We start from the raw sequence: 26,741 nt of genomic DNA on the forward strand, positions 1-26,741 counted from the left end.
GGTGTTCCAACGCCTGGCCTCGACCACGACCGTCAACGCAGGGAGTGCCGCCGTTGACGCCCGGCCGAGAAGGCGAGCTGACGGCGAGATCGCATGCATGTCGTGGCGCACGGCACGACCATCCGCCTGATTTGGAATCACAGCGGCAAAGCCCGTGCCCAGGGTCGGGGCCTCGGGGGTGGACGGTATTTCATTTACCGTCCACCCCTTGAGCTCCTGGTGGCCGTCAGATCGTATATGTATGCCCCCCGATCGGGCAGGAGATCACTCGGACTTGGTCCTTTCGTTCTCGGCCAGCTGAAACTTATCACAAGTGGTGCATCTTTGGTGAAACTTTCACATGATCTTCAATGCTTATTCTTGACCTGGAGTTTGCAATATCTTAACTCTGTGAAACAAGCAGAATTGATTCTTAAATCCTTGCACAACTTCCGGATGTTACATTCTTTCACTGCTTAAACCCGTTGTCGTCAGAGTCCAACGTGTACACCACCACCGGGCTCCTCACCTCGTGCTCGCCGTCCGACCACACGACGGCCGCCGAGACGACCTGCCCTGCCTCCGCCACCACGCCAGACACCGTCACGGTGAACGACGCCTTCCGCCCGTTCGCCGCGTCGAACTCCAGCCTGCTCGGCGCGACCGCAACCGCGAGGCGATCCCCCGCCCCGCCGGCGGTAGCGGAAAGGACCTTCACGTCGTACACGGCGCCCGCCGCGTCGTCTCCGACGTTGGTGACGGTCCGCGGGAAGCTCAAGGTGAACTTCTTTCCGGGTTCCACGAGCGCCGCCATGCTCGGGTAGTTGAGGTCGCCGGCCGTCGAGCTCGAGCCGTTATCGGCGGCGCAGGCCGTGGCGTTGGAGCCGGTGATGAGCGCAAGCTGCGTGGCGTTGTACCCCTGCGCGCACAGCATGGCCACGTAGTCGCGCTCCGACGCGTCGTACACGAGGCCCGGGTCGCGCGCCCTCGCCGGGTTGAGCTGCCCGGCGCCGTACTTGAGGTCGTTGCTGCCGGCGTTGCCCGGCGTGTTCATCGGAGTGGCTGCAATTGCATTGGCATCAACATCAATTTACTGACAACTTGACATCAAAATCACGTACTAGATTTAATGAAAACAGGAGTGAAATGATGGGAGTATGGATGCGCGTTGTACCGGTAGTGATGAGAGCCGACATGATCATCGCCGGAGACCAGTCGCGGTGGTGGGACTTGACGTACGCCGCGGCGCCGCTGGCGTGCGGGCACGCCATGGATGTGCCGGAGTTAATCTCGTACTGGACCCTCCTTTTGTCGTTAGGATCGTCCGACGGTGGTGCAAGCATTGACCATGAGGCTATGATGTCGATACCCGGTGCAGATAGATCAGGCTGTAATTTCACACAATGTGCTTGGTGTAAATTATACTACTGATGAAATCATTAAACTAGCCTCGTACCATAATTGCATTCAAACTCTATGACACTGAAATTGCATTCAAAAGATTACGAGCTCGTGTTTAGCACCTTCAGGATCTCAGGAGTGACCTGGTTTGGGCCAGGAGAAGAGAAGGAGGCAGCTATCGGAGCTCGTGGGTTCACCGTCGTGTGAGTTCTCTCTATGGTACCCACAGGATTGCTGAAAAACAGACCAAGGAATTAAGGTCAAACTGCTCGCAAAAATAAAGGAATTAAGGCCCAAACATTTCAGTTAAATGCCAGCCAACAAGCTATGGCCAAGCAATGAACTCACCTAGTGCTGTTGACGTAGGCCATGATTTCGTCGAACTGGCCTTCGGTTACCACGAGTGCGGGCAATGGCATTGTGAAAGCGGCGTCGGGTGCTATGCCAGTGACGACGGCTCCTGCTGCGCCGGCCAATGCTGGACCTGCGGCCTGGGTTCGAAAGCCGCCCTCCTGCGGGCAGACGAGGATCTTCCCTTTGTATGAAACCCCGGCAAGATCATCTGGATCACAAGACCTGCAGGGCAAACGAAACCATGAGCAGTTGAGCTGTAGACTACAATCTCTATCCTTGATGAAATTCCTTGACTCGCAGCAACATAGAATTCGTGGAATTCTTACCCGTTGACAGGGAATGCAAGTGTCGTATTGTTCACGGGTGGAAACGTGTTTATGGATGATCCCTGCGTGAAAGGAAAATGACAATGTGTTAGTTGTGGTTTAGAAAATGTTAGAAGAGACGTTTCGTTTCAGCACTGACCACAATGGTCTTGCCGTTTCCGAGCACGATCTTGTCGACGAACCGGCGGTCGATGGTGCTCGCCGCCACCGACAGCATCCACGGCGCGACGTTGCAGACGCGGCCGCCGCTGAGCCCGGAGTTGCCGGCGGCGGCCGAGGTGACCACCCCGCGCCGCATGGCGTGGAAGGAGCCGATGGCCTCGGCGCTCTTGAAGTAGAGGGACGGGAACCTGGTGGCGATGGAGAAGGAGATCACGTCGACGCCGTCGGCGACGGCGTCGTCGAACGCCGCCAGGATGTCGATCTCGCGGCAGGCGCTGTCCCAGCACACCTTATAGACGGCCAGCCTCGCGCCCGGCACGGCGCCGCGGGCCGTGCCGGCGGCCAGCCCGCCGAAGCTGACGTTGCCGACCGCCCGGCCGGCCGCGGTCGATGCCGTGTGGCTGCCGTGGCCCTGGTCGTCCAATGGCGAGAGGCCGGCGGTCAGTCCGTCATGGTAAGCGCGAGCGCCGATGACTTTACTGCACACCACAACATACATTTTACGTGCGTAAACTTGTGTGTTAACGTTACACCAGATGGTTAGTCTAGTAGTAATAGCGTTCGACTGTTCATAATTTCTTTCTTGTTATTTAATGTCTTTTTCATCCCTTGGATCATCAACCAGCTGCCTTAAGAGCTAAGACCACCAATTCAGAAAGGTGGCAACACTACCGGTACTCCATTTGTCGACAAATATAAGGTATTTTGCTCTAGTGCTAAATCAAACTGTTTTAGGTTAAACTGTTTCAGGTTTGACTAAATTCATAGAAAAAGAAACTAATATTTAAAATATTAAATAAGTATGATTGCATCAAATTATTGACGCTTGTTATTGACACACTTTTGGTGCCATTTAACTAGTTTTTTTCAATCATATTCTTATACTAACCTGCCACTTGACACCTGAAATAACCTCATATTCGCATATGTGTTGTGTTTTGGATTATATTGCAAAATTATAGGAAATATGACATAAATGAAGGGTTTTCTACAAGTTAGATTTGGGCCCGGACTTTGGATATTGGAAGGCCCAAACACGAACATTGAACTGCAGGCCCGCAGGAGGAGCTGAAAATTGCACGGGCCATATCTTCCTCATCCGAACTTCGATTGGGACGAATTTATAGGGAAAATTACATAGCTCGATGAGATCTACAACTTTCATACGAAGCACTTGGCCATTGAAGGCCAAAACAGGGCAGGCTGATCGGTCTACATGGTCCAAGCCGATTTGCTGGCCCGTTTTCAGCCTCAATCATCGCGCCCTTTCACCAAGAGGTTGCCCACGATGTTTCTAGGGTTATTTTCCAGATACTTGGCCTCGAAGGCACCCCAACTGACACCACCAACTATAAATACCCAAGACATGCAACAAGGAGGAGAATCCCGATGAGTTTAGACCTAGCCATCGCTGCCACAAGAGAAGAAATAGGAATTTAGATCTGATCAGGAGCTTCGTCATCAAAGAGGTCCTCTAGAGGAGGGAGGAAACCCCTAGGCTGATCGGCCTGAGTCCCTCGTGCCTCCCCTTGTCTTTATCTTTGGTCAGGGTATTCTCCAGGTGCTCCATACAACCTTTATTCATCAACATGTGTAAGATCATGGGGTAAAGCCACTGTTCATCCCTAGGGTTGTTATGGTCCTTGATATGTAACTGCTACATGTTCTTTATGCCCATTAATGCATCATGGTCTATGTCATTGCAATGCTTCATTTACATATGTGAGCTCTTGTTCTGTACAACATATGTTCTTAGTAGAGTTTCTGGTAATCGTGCTGATTAGTTTAACTCTGTGGATGCTTCAATATAGTGTGTGTGAGCAAGGCGTTGCGTATTCCTGCGTAATGATAGTATGCGGGAGGAAAAAGGTCGAGAGGGTACGTAACCACTGTGATAGCTAGTGAGGGTAGCAACCATCTTTGTAGTAGATGCATATTCTTATGAACATAAATCCTAGGGTGGGAACACTTATATATATATATATCCTATCTTGTGTTAACCTTTGCTATATTATCTCAATCTCTGTTATTAGTTTTAGTTTGTTTCTTTACACAATACATACACTTAGTTTCGTTAGCAAGATTGGTATAAAGTGAGAGCCAACAATCCACTTATTCTACGGATTGATAAACCTTGGGGGAATAGTCTAAGAGAAAAGTTACAATTGATCCGTGCGCTTGTGGTTCACGAATTGGCGCGCTAACTACCGTCAACACCATTATAAAGTATATTTCCATAATTTACTTATTTGATATGTTAGATGTTGATACTATTCTCTATAGATTGGTTAAACTTAAACTAGTTTGACTTAGAATAAACCAAAGTGTCTTGTATTTCAGGACGGAGGGAGTATATGTCAAAGATTTCTCATTGTTTTATTAAGTAGTTATTGATATTGTTATTCACAATTCTTGTCAAGTGGTGGAGGGTATTCTAGTCTAATTTGGATATTCCCCGAGGGTGAACAAAATCAGCAGTAACCAAAGAATACCCAAACCATGTTTTTTAATAAAAAACCAACTTGATAAATAACTCTGGGGATTTCAATTAGGCTGAAAAAAGCCTTGGCTATTTGAGAAAATTCAAATGAAGGCCAATAACCATCAAACATTTAAAGAAAAAACTCGAGAAATCATTAAAATATTGTAGGGCAATGTGAAAACTGACAAAACAAATAAGGAATCCTTAAACATCTGAAGGTTAGCAACCCAAAAGGAAAATGAATTTCGTACTTGTTGCAGGTGAAGTTTTGACATATACCCTTCCACCTGCTGGGTGGTGGGCCAAATCCCTCGTCGGAGAAGGACGGTGAGTCCAGCCATATGCCGGTGTCAAGCACGCCGACGATGACCTCCCCCTCCAAGGGCAGCTCTTCCTGCGGCGTTTCAGGCAAGCCCAAGAAGTCCCACGACCTTGTTGTTTGAAGCTCATAGGTTTTGCTTGGGAAGACTGACACGATGCCCTCCATGTCTGATAGGTAAAGCCAACAATGTATTAAAGAGTTGAGGGTCATGATGCATGTTCTTGTAATTCCTAGTTACTCCCTCCCTCTGGTTAAGGATGTAGGAGCTGTTAATTTGGCATGGAGCTCTTTTATTGCACGATACTAGGTTATACTAGTGTTTGAAAAGGATTAGTATAAAAATATCCTATGATCAAGATTAATTATATACTACTGAAAACTTCACATGTGGTATAGGTAGTATACATGAGTAGTATACGTAGTATAAGGGTATCGTGGAAAAAGAGCACAAATATCATAAATCATTCCATTTGGAATATCACATTTTACAAAATAACAATTACTAAATTACCCATATCAATGGATGGTTCTAAATAGTAGTATTGTGTACCGTAAAAGATGGGATATGTGCATGCTAGATACATGGGTATCAATGAAAAAGGATAGAATGTCCATCAGGGGAGAAAATTTTTGTTGTATTTTATTTAATTTTGCCTCATACCAGCTAGTTTATTTGCCTGCTGTTCAGTAAGCCTTGCTGCGAAGCCATTTAAGCTTCTTTTGTAACTACGGAGGATCCTGTCCGAAGCGTAGCTGCAAAAGGACAAGCATGGGTTTACACTCAAACTTTGTCTAATTTTTTGTCACAGAAAATTCTCTAAACTTCAGCCTGGTAAACACAAAAGCCGAAAAAAAGGTCTGTTCTCCATGAAATGCCATGTTGTCAGGTAAGAGCTGAGTACTACTAGACCTGCCGTCGTCAAGAACCTTGCTCAACAAGTCGTGATGAGCAACTTCCACAGTAGCAGTAGATAATGTTTCAGGCTCCGAGGGATTCCCCGAGCTTGCCAGGTGCCCCAGGTACACGACATAGATCTGCACATCACAAACAATGGAATCGTACGCATGGTTGATGCAGCAGAAATGCCAAGAATGCTTAGCTGGCAGATCTATGGCCCGTGTCGTCTGACCTTCTCTCCGTCGTCGATGTCGCCGCCGCCACTGATGGATTGAGAGGCGCTCAGGCTCGCGGCAAAGAGAGCGAGGAAAAGAAGAAGCGTACGGTGACGACCCATTGGATCGTATGAACTCCAACTGTATGAGATTATGCATATGTATCCACGTTCCAGATGTATATATGTAACCTGCACAGCTTGCAGAGCTTTTTTATTTTTTTTGAGTGACACAGCTTGCAGAGCTGCGTTGCTTGCTCCGTAGCTTTGTGTTTGTTCTGTCGTCTGGATCGCAGCAGTGCGCGTAGTTTCATGTCCTGTGTAGAATCCTATCTCAGATTCTGAGAACACGTTTGGAGCCACGGAGTGGATTAAACTAGGATTTACACGGAGGCTGTTGTCATTCGGTTCCTATCATGTCCTAGCAAATGACGCTGTTATATTGTTTGCTGCTACATGGGGGTACTAGTTATTTTTGCGCTCTTTCTATGCTTCGTGTGCCAGAAAACAAGTTCCATTTTTAGGCGATGGAGCTTCAACGCTCCCCGGCAAGGCCTTCCCTGTGGACTCGTAAATTTCTTCGAAGCACGCTGCGAAAAGGAGATATACTAGAAAAACACAAAAACAAGACATTTGCAACAGCACATATTTTCTTGTGCCGTTGTCGCCCCCGTGTTCTCTGATCTTTTCGCATTTCCTTGGTTTAGAGGCGAGTAATTTATATATAAATTTATGATGTTACTTTTAGACTATTTTCATTATAGCAGATGTACAGTAGAACTAAATGGCTATAACAATTAGAGTACCAAATTGATGGTCGAATAATGTTTCTAAATTTTCTTAGAAGTTTTAGAATTTATCTTTTTTTTCCTAGCGTGTCCTATGAGAATTAATGTGGAGGCTTCAAAAGGAGTCGCTAATTAGAAATAAAAAGGCTTATCAATGTGACAAACTCATTTTTAGCGTTCCTCTTCCTCAAATTTATTTTTGTGATGCATGGTTCCCTTTTAAATTTGTAGATTCATCAAATTTTTCATTACATATATAAGCGGTTTATCATCTAAAGTGAAGTTCATAGAATTTCACTTTTTTACTTTGTAACCTCAAATTTGAAATTTCACACAGCATTGAACATGTGCATGAAAATTTTTTATTCTTAACTTTCATACCTTAAAAAAAATGAATACTGAGACAACATTCAACAGCATGGAGTCGTCTCTCCCTCCAGTACTATAACGTCCACTGTATGTTGTAGAGTGCGCAATGGTCCGGCCCAGCTCACTCAGCATACCTGTGATCGGCGCCCCCAAGAGACCAACAACGACCATATTTTTGCCATATCAAATTTGTTACCTCACATGTGACAAGTCGAGCATGGGTCGTATACTTCACATGATCTTCACTATTTGTTTCTAGCATGCAAATTTTTTGAAGAAACCTTGTCTTAAAATAGTAAATCACTTTATCAAATAAGTGGTTTTTATTCTTAGATCCTTGATGCACCACTCCCAAACTGCTGGATTCCTTCTTCTCTGACCCCTTCCTACACTGTGTACACCACCAACGGGCTCCTCACCTGGTGCTCGTCGTTATACCACACGACGGCCGCCGAGTGGGCCTGGCCCTCCGCCGGCGCTACGCCGGACACCGTCACGGTGAACGAGATCTTCTGGCTCAGCGCGCTGAACTCCAGCTTGACCGGCGAAACAACAACGGCGGCGAACACTTTGGCCGCCTCAATAGGAATGACGACCTTCACGTCGTAGGCGTCGCCTGCGGCCCCGACGTTGGTGACGGTCCGCGGGAAGCTCACGGTGAAGTTCTTCCTGGGCGCGACACGGATCGCCATGGTCGGGTAGTTGAGGTCGCTGCTGGAGCCGGCTGCTGCGCCACCGGCGGCGCAGGCCGGGGCGTTGTAGCCGGTGACGAGCGCGAGCTGCGTGGCGTTGTACCCATGCGAGCACAGCATGGCCACGTAGTCGCTCTCCGAGGCGTCATAGACGAGGCCGGGGTCGCGCGCCTTTGCCGGGCTGAGCTGCCCGGCGCCGTACTTGAGCTCGGTACTGTTGGAGGTGCCCGCCGTGTTCATCGGAGTGGCTGCATCATCAGCATCACACACATTGAGAACTTCTTTACCGAGCTGAAGAAATAATGGGAAAGGTGCTGATCATGAACTCTGTGCGAGACAGACCGGTGGTGATGAGAGCCGACATGATCATCGCCGGCGACCAGTCGCGGTGGTGGGACTTGACGTAGGCGGCGGCGCCGCTCGCGTGCGGGCACGCCATGGACGTGCCGGAGATGATGTTGTACAGAACCTTCATGTTAGGGTTGCCCGTCGGTGACGACAGCATCGACCATGAGGCTATGATGTCGATCCCCGGTGCAGATATATCAGGCTGCACATGGATACAAAAATGTTTTGTAACAATTTTTGAAACCGTGACATTTCCAAGAGATACTACTGGAGATGTTGGTGAACTTTATCAGCCAGCACCTTCAAGATCCCGGAGGAGATCAGGTTCGGCCCTGGAGAAGAGAACGAGGCGGCCACTGGAGCTGGTGGATTGGCCGTCGTCTCGGTTCTGTGAATGGTAGCCACAGCATTGCTACAAAGGAGTAACAATGCATTGTCAGAGAATCAGCCACGAATTCGGGAGAGAAGTACAGTTCAGCTGTCAGTCAGTCAGTGAACAGTTGAGCACACCTGGTGCTGTTGACATACGCCATGATCTGGTCGAACTCGTCCTGAGTTACGGTGAGACCGGGGAGCGGCAGCACGAAGGCGACGTCGGGTGAACGGGTGACGATGACGACGCCCGCCGCACCGGCCGAGAACGGGCCGGAGCCGTCGTTCGGACGGCCGTTGTTCTGCGGCGGGCAGAGGACGATCTTCCCTCTGTATGAACCGCCGGACAGGTTATCTGGATCACAGGACCTACAGTGGAACAACAAATACCAAATGCTGGCGCCATTAGGAACATGGTAATTTTAATTTTCTGCAAAAGTTCCTTTTTTTGAATTAATGTACTATAGAATGTCATTGTCGTCGTCGTGTTACCCGCCGGCGGGGAATGCAAGTGTTGCATTTGTTAGCGTTGGGAAGGTGTTGATGGAGGCTCCCTGCAAGAGAAGAACAACACCATGAATGGTTGCCATGTTTAATCCTAATTTGGTTCCAGTGAAAGAAAGGATAAGGACAGAAAGAAGCTAATTTTAGCTCCAGTGCTAACTGCTAACCACTATTGTCTCGCCGTTGCCGAGAACGATCTTGTCGACGAACCGGCGATCGATGCTGCTCGCCGCCACGGACAGCATCCACGGCGCGACGTTGCAGACGTGCCCGCCTAGCAACCCGGAGTTCCCGGCCGACGCCGACGTGAGCACGCCGCGCCGCATGGCGTGGAACGAGCCGATGGCCTGCGCGTCCCGGAAGTACTCCCGGGGGTCACTGCTCCCGATGGAGAAGGAGATCACGTCGACGCCGTCGGCGACGGCGTCGTCGAACGCCGCGAGGATGTCGGCGCTGCCGCAGCCCCTGTCCCAGCACACCTTGTAGACGGCGAGCCTGGCGCCCGGCACGGCGCCGCGGGCCACGCCGGCGGCGAGGCCGCCGAAGCTGACGTTGCCGACCGACCGCCCGGCCACCGTGGAGGCTGTGTGGCTGCCGTGGCCCTCGTCGTCGAGCGGCGACAGGCCGTCGCTCGATCCTCCTCTGTAGGCGCGGGCTCCGATGATCTTACTGCACGCAACGACATTCTTCAGCGGTGAGCCATTTGTGCTACGAACTGATTTGTCCGTGACATTGAAGGAAAAAAAAAATCTTGGTCATACTTGTTGCACGTGAAGTTCTGGCACACACCCTTCCACCTGCTCGGCGGCGGGCCGAAGCCGTCGTCGGAGAAGGACGGTGAGTCGGGCCATATGCCGGTGTCGAGCATGCCGACGATGATCTCTCCCTCCAACGGTAACTCTTCCTTCGGCGTTTGAGGGAAGCCCAGGAAGTCCCACGATCTTGTGGTCAACGGCTCATAGGTCTCACTAGGGAAGACTGACACGACGCCATCCATGCCTAAAGGTAAGGGAAATTGTATAAGAGCTTGCTAGGTTCATGCATGTCTTTGCAATTCCTAGTCTTTGATGCATGTCAAACAAAAGTTGATGTGTTCTGATTGAGCTCCCTATCCTTCTGAATTAATTTGATATAAACACTAGATGCCAATGAAGAAAAGGAATGCCCCAGCCAAAAGGAGGGGAGGAAGAAAAGAAATCATTTTGGTCACGTACTAGAGAGTTCATGGGCCTCTTGTTCGGTTAGCCTGGCTGCGAAGCCATTTAAGCTTCTTCTGTAACTACGGAGGATCCTGTCTGAAGCAGAGCTGTAAAAGACCAAAAAAGCATAGGTTTCAACTCCAATTTTTGTATCTTCAAAATAAGACAGTCTGCTTCCCACCCCATGCTAAACTTTATTTCCCGGCCGGTGAACCACAGCGGATTAGGCTTAGTTTATATAAAGCTAAGAACAGATTGTCATCTCCATCGCATTCATCAAATCCAACACACCGTAACACCAAGGGTAAAAACTAAAAAGAGAGTTTTACACCTGCTCTCGTCAAGGACCTGGTTCAGCAGGTCGTGATGAGCAAACTCTGCAGCGGAGACACCATCTTCGGACCCTGACAGGTCCGGCGGCGTAGGCTGCAGGTGCCCAAGGTACACGATGTAAACCGCCTGCTCGTCATGAACGAATTAAACCGTTAACACATGTCATGAATACATTAGATATGCATTCAGATCCTAAAAAGAAAAAAAAGAAAAAAAAATTATGCGACAAAGCAGAAATGCATGCAGCATCCAGATCGATGGATCGTCCGTCTAACCTGCCCTCCATCGCCGTCACCGTCGCCGACGGTCGTTTCAGCGGCGCTCAGGCTCGCGGCGAAGACGACGAGGAGGAGGGGGAGAAGAAGGGTTCTGGGACGAGGCATCGTACGTGTTGGAAGCTTGGGGCAGGTCTGCTCGAGGCACGAACACTCCTGTGTGTTCTCTATATATGTAATAAACCCCGATGGAAATTTTGTTTGTACAAAAGACTCGTCGATGGCATCCATGCACCAGCTTGGAGTTTTGTGCTTGGTCCGTAGCCTTGTGCAGGGAACAACGCGACAATGGCGTGGTGCTCGGTGTCCTGGCGCCCTGCCCGGCAGCATGTGTACTTGCCACGTACGGAATATCTCGGGTTTTTCTTGTGCTGAAGCGTACGTGCCATGGGTTTTCCAAGAATTGTTTGGGCTAGGACAGGTTTACTCAAATACAAGCCCATCAACCTGTGCATATAAGTGCTTATATGCAAGGGCCAGTAATTTTAAGACACAGAAGTGGTGCAAATTAAAGAATAAATTTGGGACTATTATTGGACGTGGACATGAGTCACGTGATAGTGTTTCGCAAAAATTAAAATAATATTGATCTCATTTTGTAACATAGGAGTTTTTTTATAGCTACTACACGAGCTGAATTATTCTTTATGAAATTTCTGGACGTACCGGTCTAAACCATACAAGACTACTTTTCTATTGAGTAAATTACACTCACCATACAACAACTTATATTTTTGATCCAACGACTATCAAAACGTGCAAATGGATACACAAACTTATCAAATGTGTGCATAATATGGTCACATGTAGTATGTACTCTGCGTAGATGTAGGCTTTGCTACGGTACTCCGAAATAACTGTGAGCCATCGATCTGGATGACTTTTAGCACATATTACCTCAATGGAGGTGATAGGAATATTTATTCATTTATTTATTTTAGGAAATTAGAAAAATCGGGAAGATATTTTTTCAGTTTGATATATTAGTTGTAATAACGTGAATACGTGATGGATGATGGATAACATGCAGAATTAGATCTAATAATGCGGTTGACTTGTGTGTTGCATACGTGACGTAACATTTTTTTTCTTTTTTGGAAGGACACGTGATTGGTGCCTTTGCATACTTGAGTTTGTATCTGTTTTTTTATGGCACGTGTTGGAACCAACGTGAGTTGGTAACGTTCTTTTGGAATGACACATGATGGATAGTTCTAACATTTTGTTGCACACAGGAAACCCAGAATTTATTTGTTATAATTTTTTTAAATAATGGCACATGATGGATGATGGATGCCATTGATATTGAATTCCCAGGTATAACGTGCAGTCATGTGTAACAGGCGTGCACTCATGTGCAACATTTTGTTCAACGTGATGGATCCCTACAACTTTACGTGATGCACACCTGACATTTCACAAACAGAATCTAACTTGAGATGTGGGTGACAGACTTGAAAAAGAAAACATCCCGAACAAGAGTGATCGACGTGTTACAAACGTGTCTAGCTACCAGCGTGCAACAAACGTGCACACTTCAATCGTAACAGGGTGCAATGTTTTTTTTGAATCTTTTCACTTCTAAAACAAAGAGCTGACAGATCTACTGTACACAGCAGCTCCAGAGTGGTCTTTGGTAACGGGTCGTAACACCACCTGATACTAAAAGTGACCCGGGTACTAAAAGCCTCTCCACGGGTATACTTCAAAAGGAAAGCATATCTACATCTATCACATATGTTGTGTAGATGGAGTGGTAAAGAAGAATCGCACAAGGCCAGAGGTCGTGGGTTCAAATTCCACGGACCATGCATAGGATCATCCTGCCTTACAGTCATATGCTACTTAGTAATCTCTACCGCTTAGAAATCGCACTAGTCGATCTCTACCACGAACTCCAGCAACTCCACATCAAGCACACTGAAAATAAACAGTATCACCATCTCTCCAAGCTGGCCATAGTGTCGCTATCCTAAAGACTCGAAGACAACGCTCCAAGAGGAAAGCAACGTCAACACATTACCATCATCCAAACTAGGGATCTGATTCTTTGATTTTCACCTAAAACTGTCCCGAGGGGTTGAGGTCCTCACGGCAACACCTTTAAGAAGGCAAATGATGCCCATGGCACCATTGTCGTTGGCAAACGGTCAAGAACCGAGTTAAAGCTTTCGCCCGAGAACCTGCACACCCTGACAAGCACCAACCTCTGTGGGTCGATGCCACTGCCGCAACACCATAAGCCGCCGAGTGCCCGTTCCCACACTGGCACCAACGCCGGCCAGGGCATTGCCCACCTCTCAAGCGGCGCGGCGCCAAGGCCACGGGCGGACAGATGACGCTCGACGCGGTCGGATCTGACGCCCGCACCCCAGCTAGCCACCGCTGCCGCCACGGAGAGTCGGGGGAAGGAAGCCCGGGCGAGGACAAGACGGCCGCCCACTAGGGGCCGCCATGGACCGTGGGCAGTCGCGTGAGCACCGGAAACGGCTGAGGTGGAGCTGGACCCGCCGCCCAGAACACCAGCCATCCACCGGATAGCACCGGGGAAGGAGGCCCGGTCGAAAACGAAGAGCCCCACCGCCACCTTCCTCGCGCCCGCGCAGACCACTGGCAGAGCAAAGCGCATCCGAGCCCCAACGAAGGCATCGGCACTGAGATGGCCAGATCCAGCCGGGGGGCGCGTCGATCCGCTGCAAAGAACGCGGATCCAGCTGTAGCCACGATGAAATCGAAGAGGAAGAAAAGAAAACAAGCAACGGAGGTGGAAGAGGAAGGGAGGCATGGAGGAGGATTGAGAGAGGGTGGGGGAAGGCCGCGACCACCGCTTGGAGCCGCCGGCGGCCGCCGCCGTCACCGGTCAGGGCGGCGGCGGCGGAGGCCCCCCGAGTCGCCACACGCGAGACGACGCGGGGTCACGATCTTGCTGGTGATGTCACTCTTTGCTATTCCTAGTGTGGCATCTCTGAAATCGAGCAATAGCTAACAGTGCATTCTCTGTGCCTAACAAATCCATGCACAACTCAAAAATGGTGGAAGCCGGCGCTCACCGTGTACACCACCACCGGACTCCTCACTTCGTGCTCGTCGTCGCACCACACCACCGCCACCGAGACGACCTCATCCGCGGCCAGCGCCTCGCCAGAAACGGACACGCCGAACGAGGCCGTCCTCTTCTGCGCGCTGAACTCCAGCCTGTCCGGCGAGACACCGACGGCGAGGTTGCGCCGCGCACCGTGGAGGACGACCTTCGCGACGTACACGGAGCCGGGAGAGGCGCCGACGTCGGTGACGGTCCGCGCGAAGCCCACGCTGATGTTCTTCCCCGGCGCGACGTGGGCTGCCATGGTCGGGTAGTTGAGGTCGCCGGTGGTGTCGCCGGCAGCGGCGCAGGCCGTGGTGTTTGAGCCGTTGACGAGTGCCAGCTGCGTGGCGTTTTACCCCTGAGCGCACAGCATGGCGACGTAGTCGGAGCGCGCGTCGTAGACGAGGCCGGGGTCGGGCGCCTTCGAAGGGTTGAGCTGGCCGGCGCCGTACTTGAGCTCGTTGCTGCCGGCGTTGCCTGGCGTGTTCATCGGAGTGGCTGCATCAACATCATATTGTTGCGATATGGTAGGTTCTTTTTGCTGATTTTAAACAGGGAGAAAATGTTGACTATTTATCTCCAAATTGTAAATTTCAATGTGTTTTTAGATGGTTAGTGATTTCATTATTTAAATGTGAAGAATCCTCCCCTGACGGTTTAAATGGAACAACATGAATGTGACTGAAGGTGTATGAAATGGAATCAGTGCGGTATTATATGTACCTGTGGTAATGAGAGCTGAGATGATCATCGCCGGAGACCAGTCGCGGTGGTGGGACTTGACATATGCCGCGGCGCCGCTAGCGTGTGTCCAAGCCATGGACGTGCCAGACTCGATGTTGCAGAGGACCTTCCTGTTGTCGACAGGCTCTCCGGCCGGTTGGTGATGACAGCGGCGTCCATGAGGCGATAATGTCCAACCCCGGGTGCAGCTAGATCAGGCTGCAGACGGACACCATTTATCAGAATTCAGAAAACAATTCTATGAAGTATGAACATAACTGGTTGTCCTTAATTTTCCTATGAGATCACTGGAGATGATTGTGATCTTTGAAGTGAATTCGGTTCCTTCAAAATCCCAGGAGTGATGAGGTTTGGGCCTGGAGAAGAAAAGGAGGCGGCTATTGGAGCCTGGGATCGAACATCGTCTCTGTGCTGACTATGGTGCCCACAGGATTACTGCAAATTGTGAGAGTTAAACCTCTTCAATAAGGTGTTGCGACAAAGCGACATGATCAGGGAGCTCACTCTGTGCTTTTGACATAGGCAACTATTTCATCGAACTGTTCCTGAATCCTGAGTCACCACAAGCGCAGGGAGAATTACGGCTTGTGAGAGGTTGGGGTAATGGCCGACGATGACGGCGCCGTCCGCACCAGCCATGAACGGGCCTGCGCCATCGTTCGGATCGCCACTGTTGTCGGCCGGGCAGAGGACGATCTTCCCTTCATATGAACCTCCGGCCAGGCCATCTGGCTCACAGGTTCTGCAGTGCCAAGTGAAACCATTGGGTGGTTGTTTGGATCACAAGGTTATAAAAATCATTTTTTACAAAACAGGTTTTATCAGGAAATTTATATTGTAAATTCCATGGTTTTGAAAACCATTAATTATTTTGCTCACGTCCTTTCAGACTTATTACCCGTTGATGGGAAAGACAAGTGGCGCATTCTGTAGCATCGGGAAGGTGTTAAGATCATTCTCAACGGGAGTTTGATGGACAATAAATGGGCTGCCATATAGGCAATTTTGATGATATGGCACACTATTTATGAGGTGAGAAAAGAAAGTGATTTCATGGGGATGAAACCATATGTACACTATTTCCAAGATCTTTGTGTCTTGCATGTAGCCTTGGAAACAACAAGAGATAAAACTATGCATTGTGTGAGCTATTTCATCTACGAACTAAATACATTCATGCTTATATGGCACTTTTGGTTTTATAAATATGAAACTTTACATTGAGAATGACCTAATTGAGGTGCCCTGCGTCCAAGGTATAGAACATCATATCATCGTGTTAGCTTGCCGAAGAGAGGGAAAAACCATGTCGTGATGTATGCGACTGATGCACTGACCACTATGGTCTTGCCGTTGCCAAGGACGATCTTGTCGACGAACCGCGAATGGATGCTGCTAGCCGCGAAGGACAGCATCCAGGGCGCAATGTTGCAGGCGTGGCCGCCATCGAGCTCGGAGTTGTTGTTGGTGGCAGAGGTGAGCACCCCGCGCCTCACGGCGTGAAAGGAGCCGATGGCACCAGCGTCCTCGAAGTACTGCAAGGGGACCGCGTTGCCGATGGAGAAGGAGATCACGTCCACACCAGTGATGGCATTGTCGAACGCCACCAAGATGTCGGCGTCGCGACAGCCCCCGCTGTGGCACACCTTGTAGACGGCGAGCGAGGCTGCCCAAGCTCACTTCGCCAACCACCCTGCCAGCGACGATCGACGCCGTGTGGCTGCGGTGGCCGCCCTTGTCCAACAGCGACAAGCCGGTGCTGTTGTTTGGTCCGATGCCGTACACGCGAGCTCCGGTAATCTTACTGCGTTAAAGATGATTTTGTGAGAAGAAAAAGAGCATTTGTGATTGAAAGATCAAATAAGCGAGAATCAGTGGAAATAAACAAAATGTTTGGCGGGATCCTCACTATTTCCACCGATAAGCCGCTTATAAGCTGAAACGCCAATAACATCTGAGATTGAGGGAGCGCAGAAGGGCACCTACTTGTTGCACGTGAAATTTTGGCAGGAGCCCTTCCATCTGCTCGGTGGCGGGCCGAAGCCTTCGTCGGAGAAAGGTGGGGAATCCGGCCACACGCTAGAGTCTAGCATGCCGACGATGACCTCGCCCTCCAATGGCATAGCCTCAGGCGGGATTTGAGGCAAGCCCAGGAAATCCCATGATCTCGTGGTGAGAAGCTCGTGGGTCCGGCTTGGGAACACCGACATAATGCCCTCCATGCCTGTCAGGTAAAGCCAAATGACTCAACACCTCTTGAGCTTACAATTCCTACCTCTGGATGTCGAAAGATTACTGTTGACTTTTAAGGTTTGATTTTGCTCCCTCTCTTCGATGAACTTACAGCAGGTAGGCGCAATTGATTTTGCTTTGGGATTTGCATATTTAGGAATAAGTCATGTATGCACGAATCTCTGAGATTTGCACAGAGAAGGGAAATGCTTTTCAAAATAAACTGAAAATACTCTGTCAACACATACTAGAGAGTTTTTGGGCCTCTTGCTCGGTTAATCTTGCCGCAAAGCCATTTAGGCTTCTCTTGTAACTGTGGAGGATCTTGTCCGAGGCAGAGCTGCCAAAGGTAAAACCATAGGTTTAGCCTTATGGTGTTTTCTACACTAAAAAAAATCCAGGTAAAACCGCAAAAGTTCAACTGCAAAGATGATTTAGCATACAGTATGCTACAAATTATTATGTTTTACCCTCGCAAAAAAAAATTGTAGTGTTTTATTGTTCATGACGACAACTCGGTTCCCTTGCTGGCGTTGAAGGAATTGAACCTCCCAAAAGAACCCTTCCTTTCCGAATTACTCCCTCCATCTCAAATTACTATTCATTTTAACTTTTCTAGATACATGGCTTTTGCTATGTATCTAGATAAGCTATGTACCTAGACATAGAATGTATCTAAATGCATAGTAAAAGTTATGAATTTAGAAAAATCAAAACGAATGGTAATTTGGGACAGATGGAGTAATGGTTAATTTGTCCATGAGAAATGGCGTCGACGTGGATTTAAGTGTAAAAATTTGGTGAAAAGGTACAATTTTGAAGAACTGATGTAAAAAACAGAAAACTGCGCTAAAGTATCATGCGGTCCGATCGATTGAAAGAGAGACCTGCCGTCGTCGAGGACCTGACTCAGCAGGTCGTGGTGAGCAGCTTCTACAGCTGAGGGACCTCCATACTCCAATGAGCCCGACTCGGGCAGGTGCCCCAGGAACACGACGTACACCTGCTCATCAGTCATCACCAACATAGTCGTTTCCTGTGACGACACGTTCCTGAATCAAAAACCAGCATGCGTGAGGTGTGGCCTCTATGACCTGCGCTCCATCGCCGTCGCCGGTTTGAGGGGCGCAGCTCAGGCTCGCGGCGAAGAGGGCTACGAGGAGGAGACGATCTCTGAGCCAACCCATAGTGTTCTAAGCAAAGCTTTAGCCCAATGCGTCAAAGCTTCGGTCAAATGCACGCGTGCGGCACAGCCGGCGGTGGCGAAGACGACGGCGACAAGATCAGCGGCCTGCAGCGCCGCATCGCTTGCTCCGTAGCTTTGTCTGTTGTCTAGCGCGGACAGGCACAGCTGACGGCATGAACAATGCGAGAGGACGTGCAGTGGCGTTCGGCGTTCCAGCACAGATGTGTTTGCTTCCTTGTTGGGGAGGAGCATACAGCCTGCTGAAGGCCTGTCTTATCCAACTTTGTTGAAAACAGGCATGTGTTTAAAAAAAGGGGGGAGAAGTAGAGAATTGTTTTAGCAGGCATTGAAATTACGCCGGGCTGGTTTTATTTAGTATTTTTTGGCAAATTATTGGCCTTAAAACCCCTTTGGTTCCATGTGTGTCAAGGATGGGCATCGATCAGTGACTAGAAGATTGCAAGTTTGAGTTTCCACTGGATTAGGTGTGTTCATTTCATATAATTTTGAGGCCACGAATAGGAGCAGTGTTTCCATAAAAGATGTGAAGGCTGGTTTTCCATGCCCCTGTTGATTTTAGTTAACAATTACTCTATGCACTTTTTTCATGTACATTCATACTTTTTCACATTTAATCACAGATCCATATTTATTTGGTTTGTGTTTAATTGAACCGTCTAGTTTTAACTACGTGTTTGACATGAAATCGGTACTCTCATTGCTTCATCTATGCATGTATATATGGTGGCACACATCATGCATAAATACCATAGGTTAGTATGTTCTATATTAACAATGAAATAAATAGGTAATTTAGAATCATATATTCGTGTACTTGGGATATTTATGATGATTGTTTTAGGTAGGTTATTTTAATATAGGTAGATGTGGTTAATTTACATGTAGATTTAGGGAGGTTATTTCATATTTTTTATAGTGGATAGGTAGGTAATTTAGATGATGATTACGGGTTATTTTATCATAATAGCCGAGGTAGATAATTTAGATATAGATATAGGGGTCGAGTATTTTCTTAGAGTATTTTCTTAACGGTAGAGGTGGGTAATTTTTTTAAAAAAACATGATAGATTCCAAGGTTATGATCATTGAAGTCTACCTAATTGATTACTAGACGATGTTTTTGGTTTTGTAAGAATTTCTAAGGATTTATCCTTTTTATCACATCTTATGATAATTAACGTGGGGGAATTAGTAATAGTAAGATGCCTTAGCTAGGCTGTGTGGTGACATATGGCCATTTCGCGTGATGATTGGGTCGCTTGTTGTTCAAACGAGTGAAGAAACCCTTGAGGATTTAAGGAATCTTTTTATGAGCTAATTTTTAGTTGGTTGCTTAGCTGATATCTTCACTCGCGTCCTCACAACAATCATCAAGAGATTAGATCGATCATTGCACGTGGGTACTCATCAATCAAAGAAATATAAGAGAAAATGCATGGTAAATTCTCCATAAAATTTATAATTATTATTGCTCATATTAGCAAGAAATAACCAAAAAAATTATGTGCTTGGATTTAACCGTTCATTAATCAGATTACTGCAGCATTTATTCTTTAGAAGTGCTAATTAATGACCCACGCAACTGCTCGGGAAGTTAGGCAGCCTAGAATATTCATGCTACCAGCAGGGAGGAACACACGTGCGTCACCTTAATTATTATGTGCCATGTACAGTATCTTTTGCAGCGGTGATGTGTTCATCAGCATGGAGGGGAATTCACGATTATTTTTTCAAGATATGCACACAAGAACACACGGCACAAAAACATCTCACCTTCTACTAAGGAGATATCCAAGCACAAAGATAACGACCTGGCCAGTCCTAATAATCTTGCAGATGCGTAGAATCCGGCTAAATATGTAACAAATAGAGAACTGCATCTTAATAACAAATAACCATGACATGCAATATTGATGCCCCAGCTCATAAGATCACCGAACACAGTACCGCTTTAATTTAGCTGATGACTATTCAGCCAGCATACGAGCCCCGTTGTTTGGAATAGCACATGCACACAAATTAAAACTTCACTAAGATAAATGACATCCATCCACACTATATATGATGGGGTGAGAATCGAACCCTAGTTGGCTATAGGTGACAACCACCTCTGCTAATGAAAATATTTATCTCAGAGAAATCCTCAAGACCCAACTAATTTAAAAGGACATCAAACCTGGAATGAATATGTAGGAGGCACGATCGAACCCTCGTTGGCCTGCCCAACCAAACATAAACCCACAAGCATGGCCCCGAGCTAGCGAAGATCTTGCTCCGCTGCGCAGGGCTTACTGTTTAATTTTATGGGCTGTATTTTATGGGCCGTGTGATACACTTGATGGGCTGTGGGCTGTCCAGTGTGCTACTTTTAGCTAACACGAATGAAGGTATATTGGGGTCAGGTGGTAGCATGTTTCCTATCGACTAGGTCGATTGGGAGATTTCAAAAGGGATCCGTATGGAAAGCTGTTCGGTAGGAATCATCCTTGTCACTTACGGGTTAGAAAATATGAAAAAAGATGGGAAGGACCTTTTGGCAAAATAAGCTCTCCACAACTGCCCTGCTTGCCAAGACCAAGGTGAAAAGCATTTAGCGAATCAAATCATGTGAATGTAATTACTTTATCCTCTTTTAGGTTTCCTATTCTTTTATAAGTTTATTTCCACTCTTGGCTCTTCCCCCTAATTTATAAAAATAGGAAAATATCCTACCTATTCATTTTTATTAAAAAAAGTACGGATCACACGGTTCTATTGGGTTTTCCCCTAAACAAAGCACCAATCAAATATTTTTGCAGCTAGAACTTGTTGTAACTGAAACACATCATTCCAGTAAAGATATATCAAGTATAATCGTTTGAATTCATCGTGATATTCCAAAGATAAGAATGCAAAAATTAAGTATTTGACATAGACAGCTGACTGATATATATGTTGAGACATGGCTACATCCCAATGCAAAGAGATTACAGATTAAAGAATAATGCCTGGCCAGATTAAAGAGAGCAAGCTACCGAGCAATAGAAATTGAGTACTCCCTCCGTTCCAAATTGTAGGTCGTTTTAACTTTTCTAATATATAGTTTTTACTATGCATCTAAATATAGTGTATGTCTAGATACATACAAACATCTACCAAAAAAACAAAACAGCCTACAATTTGAAATGGAGGGAGTAACTTGTAACAATATGAAATGTAGAAATAATAATACTACTATTATATAAGCAGACTTAGATCCCCTCTTCTATTCAGAGGGTACAGACCATGGATGCATCATGCTGAGAGAAGAAAAACAGCTGAGAGACTCTTGTTTTCCAGTGATTTTTCTTTGTTGGTTCATTCGCTAAAAAATTGATTGAAAATCTTAATGTTTTCAAGCACTTTTCCTGTGAAAGAAATAGACTTGGATGACATGTCACGCATCCATTGGATAAAAAGTTTAACTAATAGCTGAAACAAAAATAGCCGATTGTAAACTAGACACCCGAAAACATGATCATAGGCCCACTTGTTCTAGACCAGTATTTTGAGACCAAATCCTCGTTCGCTTGTGAAAAAAAGAACTCACTGATTCATTCCGTAGATGCAAGAAGGCCTATAAGATTTTTGGCCCCGAGCCTTAGAGCCTTCAATGGTTCTTGTCTCCTATCGATTTCACCTCTTTTTTAGCTGTGTGGTTTAAGGACCCACCAAAGCGTATCTGTAGTCTTACAAGGATGCACCTGTGAATCCAAATGGTACAGAAATCCGCGTAATCAAATGTATGAGATTGAATCGGATCTGCTAATTAATATGGTGTCTTGAAAATGCCAGTGCCCTTACTCATTTTTTGGAAACACTTGAGCATATAGAACATTTCCATGCATGTATACAGCTCAGCAAAAACTGAGCATCCACTCGTAGTGTTCTAGTCACACTGAGTAATTTGGAGTGGCCAAAAGGGTTACTTCTTGAAGAAGAGAAAGCACTCTCACGGGTGGGTGCCAACTGGAGTGCGCTCTCAGTTAGCCAACCCGCTTTCGAGCCTTGCACCCTCCTAATATTAAAGAGAGAGAGTGTGTGGCAGAACACCTCGGATTAACTCAACTAAAGCACGATTAAGTTGCTTAACACGCAAATCCCATGCCTTAATCAAGTTAACTCGACGATCCGTCGGATTTCATCCAATTTAACCACTTAACAGGACCGAGTTAGCAAAACTCACACGAAGGTGAGTGGTTCCAGAGAATACAACAGATCCACAATTAGTTTAACAATTCATTACACACTGTTCGAAATCAGAGTTTTACAAGGTTCGAAAGAAACAACAGAAGGCAAAATCAGAGCAGAAGCTAGCATCGGGGTCAGATGTCCCTAGTGAGGCCAACAGGACATCAGCGATCCCATTCCCCGCCGTTCGAGGAAGGATTCCACTTGACCGTCCACCCAGGAAGAAGCTGGGATGGCCAAGTGCCAACAACAAGCTCAGAAGATTCAACCTCACCTGAAAGAGATGCCACAAACAAGGCTGAGCTTCTAAGCTCAACAAGACCTAACCGACCGGTGGGAAAAACTACTCCACCACTTCTAGACATGCAAGGCTCTTTGGCTGAGGGGTTTTGTTTGCCAAAAGCAACTATGTTAGGTCCTTACTTTCAATGTTTTAGCTCAGATTCTAAGTTCATTAACCAGTCTACATTGGCAACCTATACTAAGCAAGCATAGATCCAACATTATGTATATAAGCTTAACATCAAGACCATGTCATCATCAGACTCCTTATTTACTCAGTGTAGCATAGTGATCAAGCAGTCTCAAACTGTGAGAGGCAGACGAATCGATTCGAGTTCTTTAACCATGCATGGCGAACCTAACCTCACGACATCCGCGCACCTCCGAGGGTCGCTTCCTGTGTCGGCCGTCTCCATCAATTCCCTAACCCGTGTCGGGCCCACTTCCCTTGGTGCAAGGTTCCACAAACCCGGCCTCTGCCATTCCATGATCACACTTGCCACCACATGCGGCCGCAGGGGAACTTCATTCCAGAGACAGTGGATCGACCGCTCACGTCCAGGTTCAATCAGGTACTAGGCTTCCCCATCCCATAATGGGTATGAGATTAGTACTTTCAAACACTTGATCACGAACACCACCACTGTCGGGCCTTAACAGATTCAATAAATAGACGGGGCGATCAGCCGACCACCAAAAGAGTTAACCAAAACCATGCCCCGTCCATCGTCCTTATAGTTGTAATCAGAAAGAAAACATCCAACTCCTATAACTCGCGAGTGACAGAAACTCACTCGACTTTTACCGAGTCCTATTAAGCATTGCAGCTACTTGACCCAACAGACTAGTGTTCAGATCAAAGGAACTAACTCATGCATCTATGATTTCAAACAACTTCTATACGTAAATGCACTTTCATAAGAAGGAAGGCATGTGCAAGTTTAGAAAGATGAGTTCATTCTCCGGGGCTTGCCTTCAAGTGGGGTGGTGTGGCGGATCCCCTTCGGATTAGCTTGATTAAACATGGTTAAGTCGCCTAATATGCGACACCGATGCTTTAGCCAAGTTAACACGAAGTGCCGTCGGATTTCCTCCGATTTAACCACTTGAACAGGACCATTTCAGCAGACCCACATGAAGGTGAGCGGTTCCAGAGAATACAACAAGTCCACTAAATTAACAACTTAACCACTTAGTTTGGTTATGCAATAAACATCAGAGTTTTACAAGGTTTCCAAAAAAAAGGAAAACAACAGAAATGAAACCACTAGCGGAACCAAACGTCGGGGTCGGACATCCCTAGTGAGACCAACCGGGACATCACTGATCCCTCTCCTCGCCGTCCGAGGAGGGATCCCACTCGACCGTCCAACCCGGAGGAAGCTGGGGCGGCCAAGTGCCAGCAGAAGAAGGGTCGGGAGCAGCAACTTCACCTGAAAACAGGAGCCACCACAAGGCTGAGCTACTAAGCTCAACAAGACTTAACCGACGGGGAGTAAGCTACTCCACAAACTAGACATGCCAGGCTCTTTGGCTGAGGGGTTTGTTTGCCAAAAGCACTAAGTAGAACGTTACTTTCAAGTTTTAGCTCCGGTTCTAGGTTCATTATCCGGTCTAGGTTTTGCAACCTATTCTAAGTAACCATAGAACCAACCAAAGGTATATATATATCATCACAAACCATGTCATCATCAGATTCCTTTCTTACTCAGGGTGACATAGCGATCAAGCAGTCTCAAACTGTGAGAGGCAGACGAATCGATTCGAGTTTCTTAACCATGCATGGCGAACCTAATCTCACGACATCCGCGCACCACAAGGGCCGCTTCCTGTGTCGGCCGTCCCCATCAATTCCCAGGCGCGTGTCAGGTCCAAACTTCCCTTGGCATGCAATGCTCCACAGTCCCGGCCTCTACTGTACTGTGACCGCACTTGCACCCACATGATGCACCATGGGAACCTCGTTCCAGGGACAGCAGGGGTATAAGCCACGCCCTAGTTCAATCAGGTACTAGGCTTCCCCATCCCATACTAGGTATGAGATTAGTACCTTCAAACACTTGATCACGAACACCACCACTGTCGGGCCTTAGCAAGTTTCATAAACAGACGGGGCGATCAACCGACCACCAAAGAGTTACCCAAACCCTGCCCCGTCCATGGTCCTTACAGTTGTAACAGAAGAGAACTCAACCAACTCCTATAAACTCGCGAGTGACAGGAAATTACTCGGCTTTTACCGCTTCCTACTTGGGCAAAGCATCTACTCGGTCCAACAGCTAGTGTTCAGATCAAGGGAGCTAGGTTATGCATCTATGGTTCCAAACAACTCCTATACTTAAATGCACAAGCATGTTTTAAGAAGGCATGCGCAAGTTTAGCCAAACATAGGGGATTCATGCATCCGGGGCTTGCCTTCGAGCAAAGAGGAAGAGAACTGCTCGACTTCTGGGGCAGCTTCGGTTTCTGGGGGCAGGAGCTCGGCTACAGCTTCGTCTCCTGGCGCCGGGTGCAGCTCGTAGTAGCCGTCGGCGAGACGCAGTTCTACACGAATGCAATGCATTAGTTAGTATAGACGGTTATTTCAATAGCAACACTTGCAAGTCTGAGCCCAGAAACTTGCGACAAGATACAGGAGGATGGAAAAGTTCAATGGAGTCGATGGAGATCAAGAGGTAAGGGTCGGAGGAAGGAACTTATGATCTGACCCTTAATCTAGAGGATTTGGTGTGCTAGGGGTCCTCAGACTCAACGCTGAAAGGTCCCCAAGTTTTACACATACACCCTCGGTTTTGAAGAAAAAGATTCAGCCGAGCCCTCGGGCGAGGCGGAGAATGGTCGGCGGAACAGACAGGGTCGGGCGAGACGGAACCGGGGTCGGGCGGATAAGAGGGGTCGGACGAGGCGGACCAGGGGTCGGCAGCTTACCTCCTTCTTACAAGGAACGCTTGGGGTCGGGAAGAAGCAGACTTGGGCGGAGGGGCTAAGGTTTTGAACAACGGCTGGGTCCTGCAGTGCTCCGGCAGCGGCAGTGCTTCTTGTGGATCACAAGTGAGCTCTTACGCAGCACGGAGGAGCAAGCGGCTGGATGGCTTGGGAAAGATGAAGTGGAGCGGAGAGGAGAGTTCCTTAGGAACTTAGTGTGTGGTGCTGGGAGCTCGAGCCGGGAGCAAGCGGAAAGGCGGAAAGGCGGAAAGGCAGCAATGGCGAATGGAACTCCGGCGGGGTTCTCGCATTCCCTTTTATAGCGGCTAGGAAGGGAGAAGGGAAGCGGCGCGGAAGTGAGAAGGGGAGCGGCACGAAGGCCGAGGAAGAAGCAATGGAGTGCTCTGCCTGGGCGGCGATTGAGCGACGAGGGCGGTGGTGCAGGACTTCGGGGATGACGCCAGCGGTCATTGGGCTCTGGCGTCAGGGTGGCGCAGGAGCGGGTATGCCGGTGGTTGAGATTTGGCGGAGGCGGGCGTCGTCGTGCGGTAGAGTTGATGGAAGTGACCGGGTTAACGGCGCTAGAAACGAGGGCGCACAGGTGAGAAGACAGGCAGCCGCGGGTGCGCGTGGAGCAACAGATTGTCGGGCAGCTTCTGACAGGGCAGGAAAAGGAGCTGTCGCTGCCGTGGTCGAGGTTGGCGGAGGAGGAATCGTCGGGTAGCGAAGACCAGGCGGCGCGATTGTGTCGAAGTGACGGAAAAGACGGGCGACATCGGGCTCTGCGGCCGGGATCTGGCAATGTGATGATGGGCGCGGGATGCGAGGCATTGCAGAAAGGTTGCAGAGGGGCTTCCGCTGCAATTGGGGAAGGGGGCGCGAGAATCCATTCGGTCGCGGGCCAGAGACGAGGTGGGGTGGCGGGCGTCGGAGAAGTTGAGCCACGCGGCGGGGAAACTCTGAAGCGGGCATGCAACTCGAGTGCGCCTGTCGCGAAAGATCTGGGGGAAAAAGATCTCGTGGGTCCACCGGTCAGATA

At 48.1% G+C, this 26,741-nt stretch overlaps 3 protein-coding genes across 3 annotated transcripts; all 3 read right to left on the minus strand.

Annotated features, from left to right (window-relative positions):
* Positions 1-448: 448 nt before the first annotated feature.
* LOC117844009 (subtilisin-like protease SBT4.3) lies at positions 449-6,261 on the minus strand. The gene is made up of 10 exons (XM_034724797.1): positions 6,157-6,261; positions 5,937-6,061; positions 5,688-5,779; positions 4,956-5,193; positions 2,200-2,701; positions 2,061-2,122; positions 1,729-1,956; positions 1,503-1,614; positions 1,154-1,367; positions 449-1,041 (listed from the first exon to the last, which is right to left on the minus strand). Exons 1-10 carry the CDS (start codon positions 6,259-6,261, stop codon positions 449-451), a joined length of 2,271 nt encoding a protein of 756 aa, XP_034580688.1.
* A 1,420-nt stretch (positions 6,262-7,681) lies between these two features.
* LOC117844010 (subtilisin-like protease SBT4.3) lies at positions 7,682-11,126 on the minus strand. Its single transcript, XM_072291771.1, has 10 exons — positions 11,019-11,126; positions 10,702-10,869; positions 10,426-10,597; positions 9,973-10,210; positions 9,379-9,880; positions 9,200-9,261; positions 8,846-9,076; positions 8,636-8,747; positions 8,330-8,537; positions 7,682-8,235 (listed from the first exon to the last, which is right to left on the minus strand). The coding sequence occupies exons 1-10, from the start codon at positions 11,124-11,126 to the stop codon at positions 7,682-7,684; spliced, it is 2,355 nt and encodes a 784-aa protein (XP_072147872.1).
* A 3,329-nt stretch (positions 11,127-14,455) lies between these two features.
* LOC117844012 (cucumisin-like) lies at positions 14,456-18,106 on the minus strand. The gene is made up of 7 exons (XM_072291772.1): positions 17,967-18,106; positions 17,738-17,754; positions 16,185-16,513; positions 16,067-16,092; positions 15,430-15,589; positions 14,932-15,045; positions 14,456-14,644 (listed from the first exon to the last, which is right to left on the minus strand). Exons 1-7 carry the CDS (start codon positions 18,104-18,106, stop codon positions 14,456-14,458), a joined length of 975 nt encoding a protein of 324 aa, XP_072147873.1.
* Positions 18,107-26,741: the final 8,635 nt, after the last annotated feature.

The sequence above is a fragment of the Setaria viridis genome, chromosome 2 (assembly GCF_005286985.2).
Source record: "Setaria viridis chromosome 2, Setaria_viridis_v4.0, whole genome shotgun sequence".
NCBI lineage: Eukaryota > Viridiplantae > Streptophyta > Magnoliopsida > Poales > Poaceae > Setaria > Setaria viridis.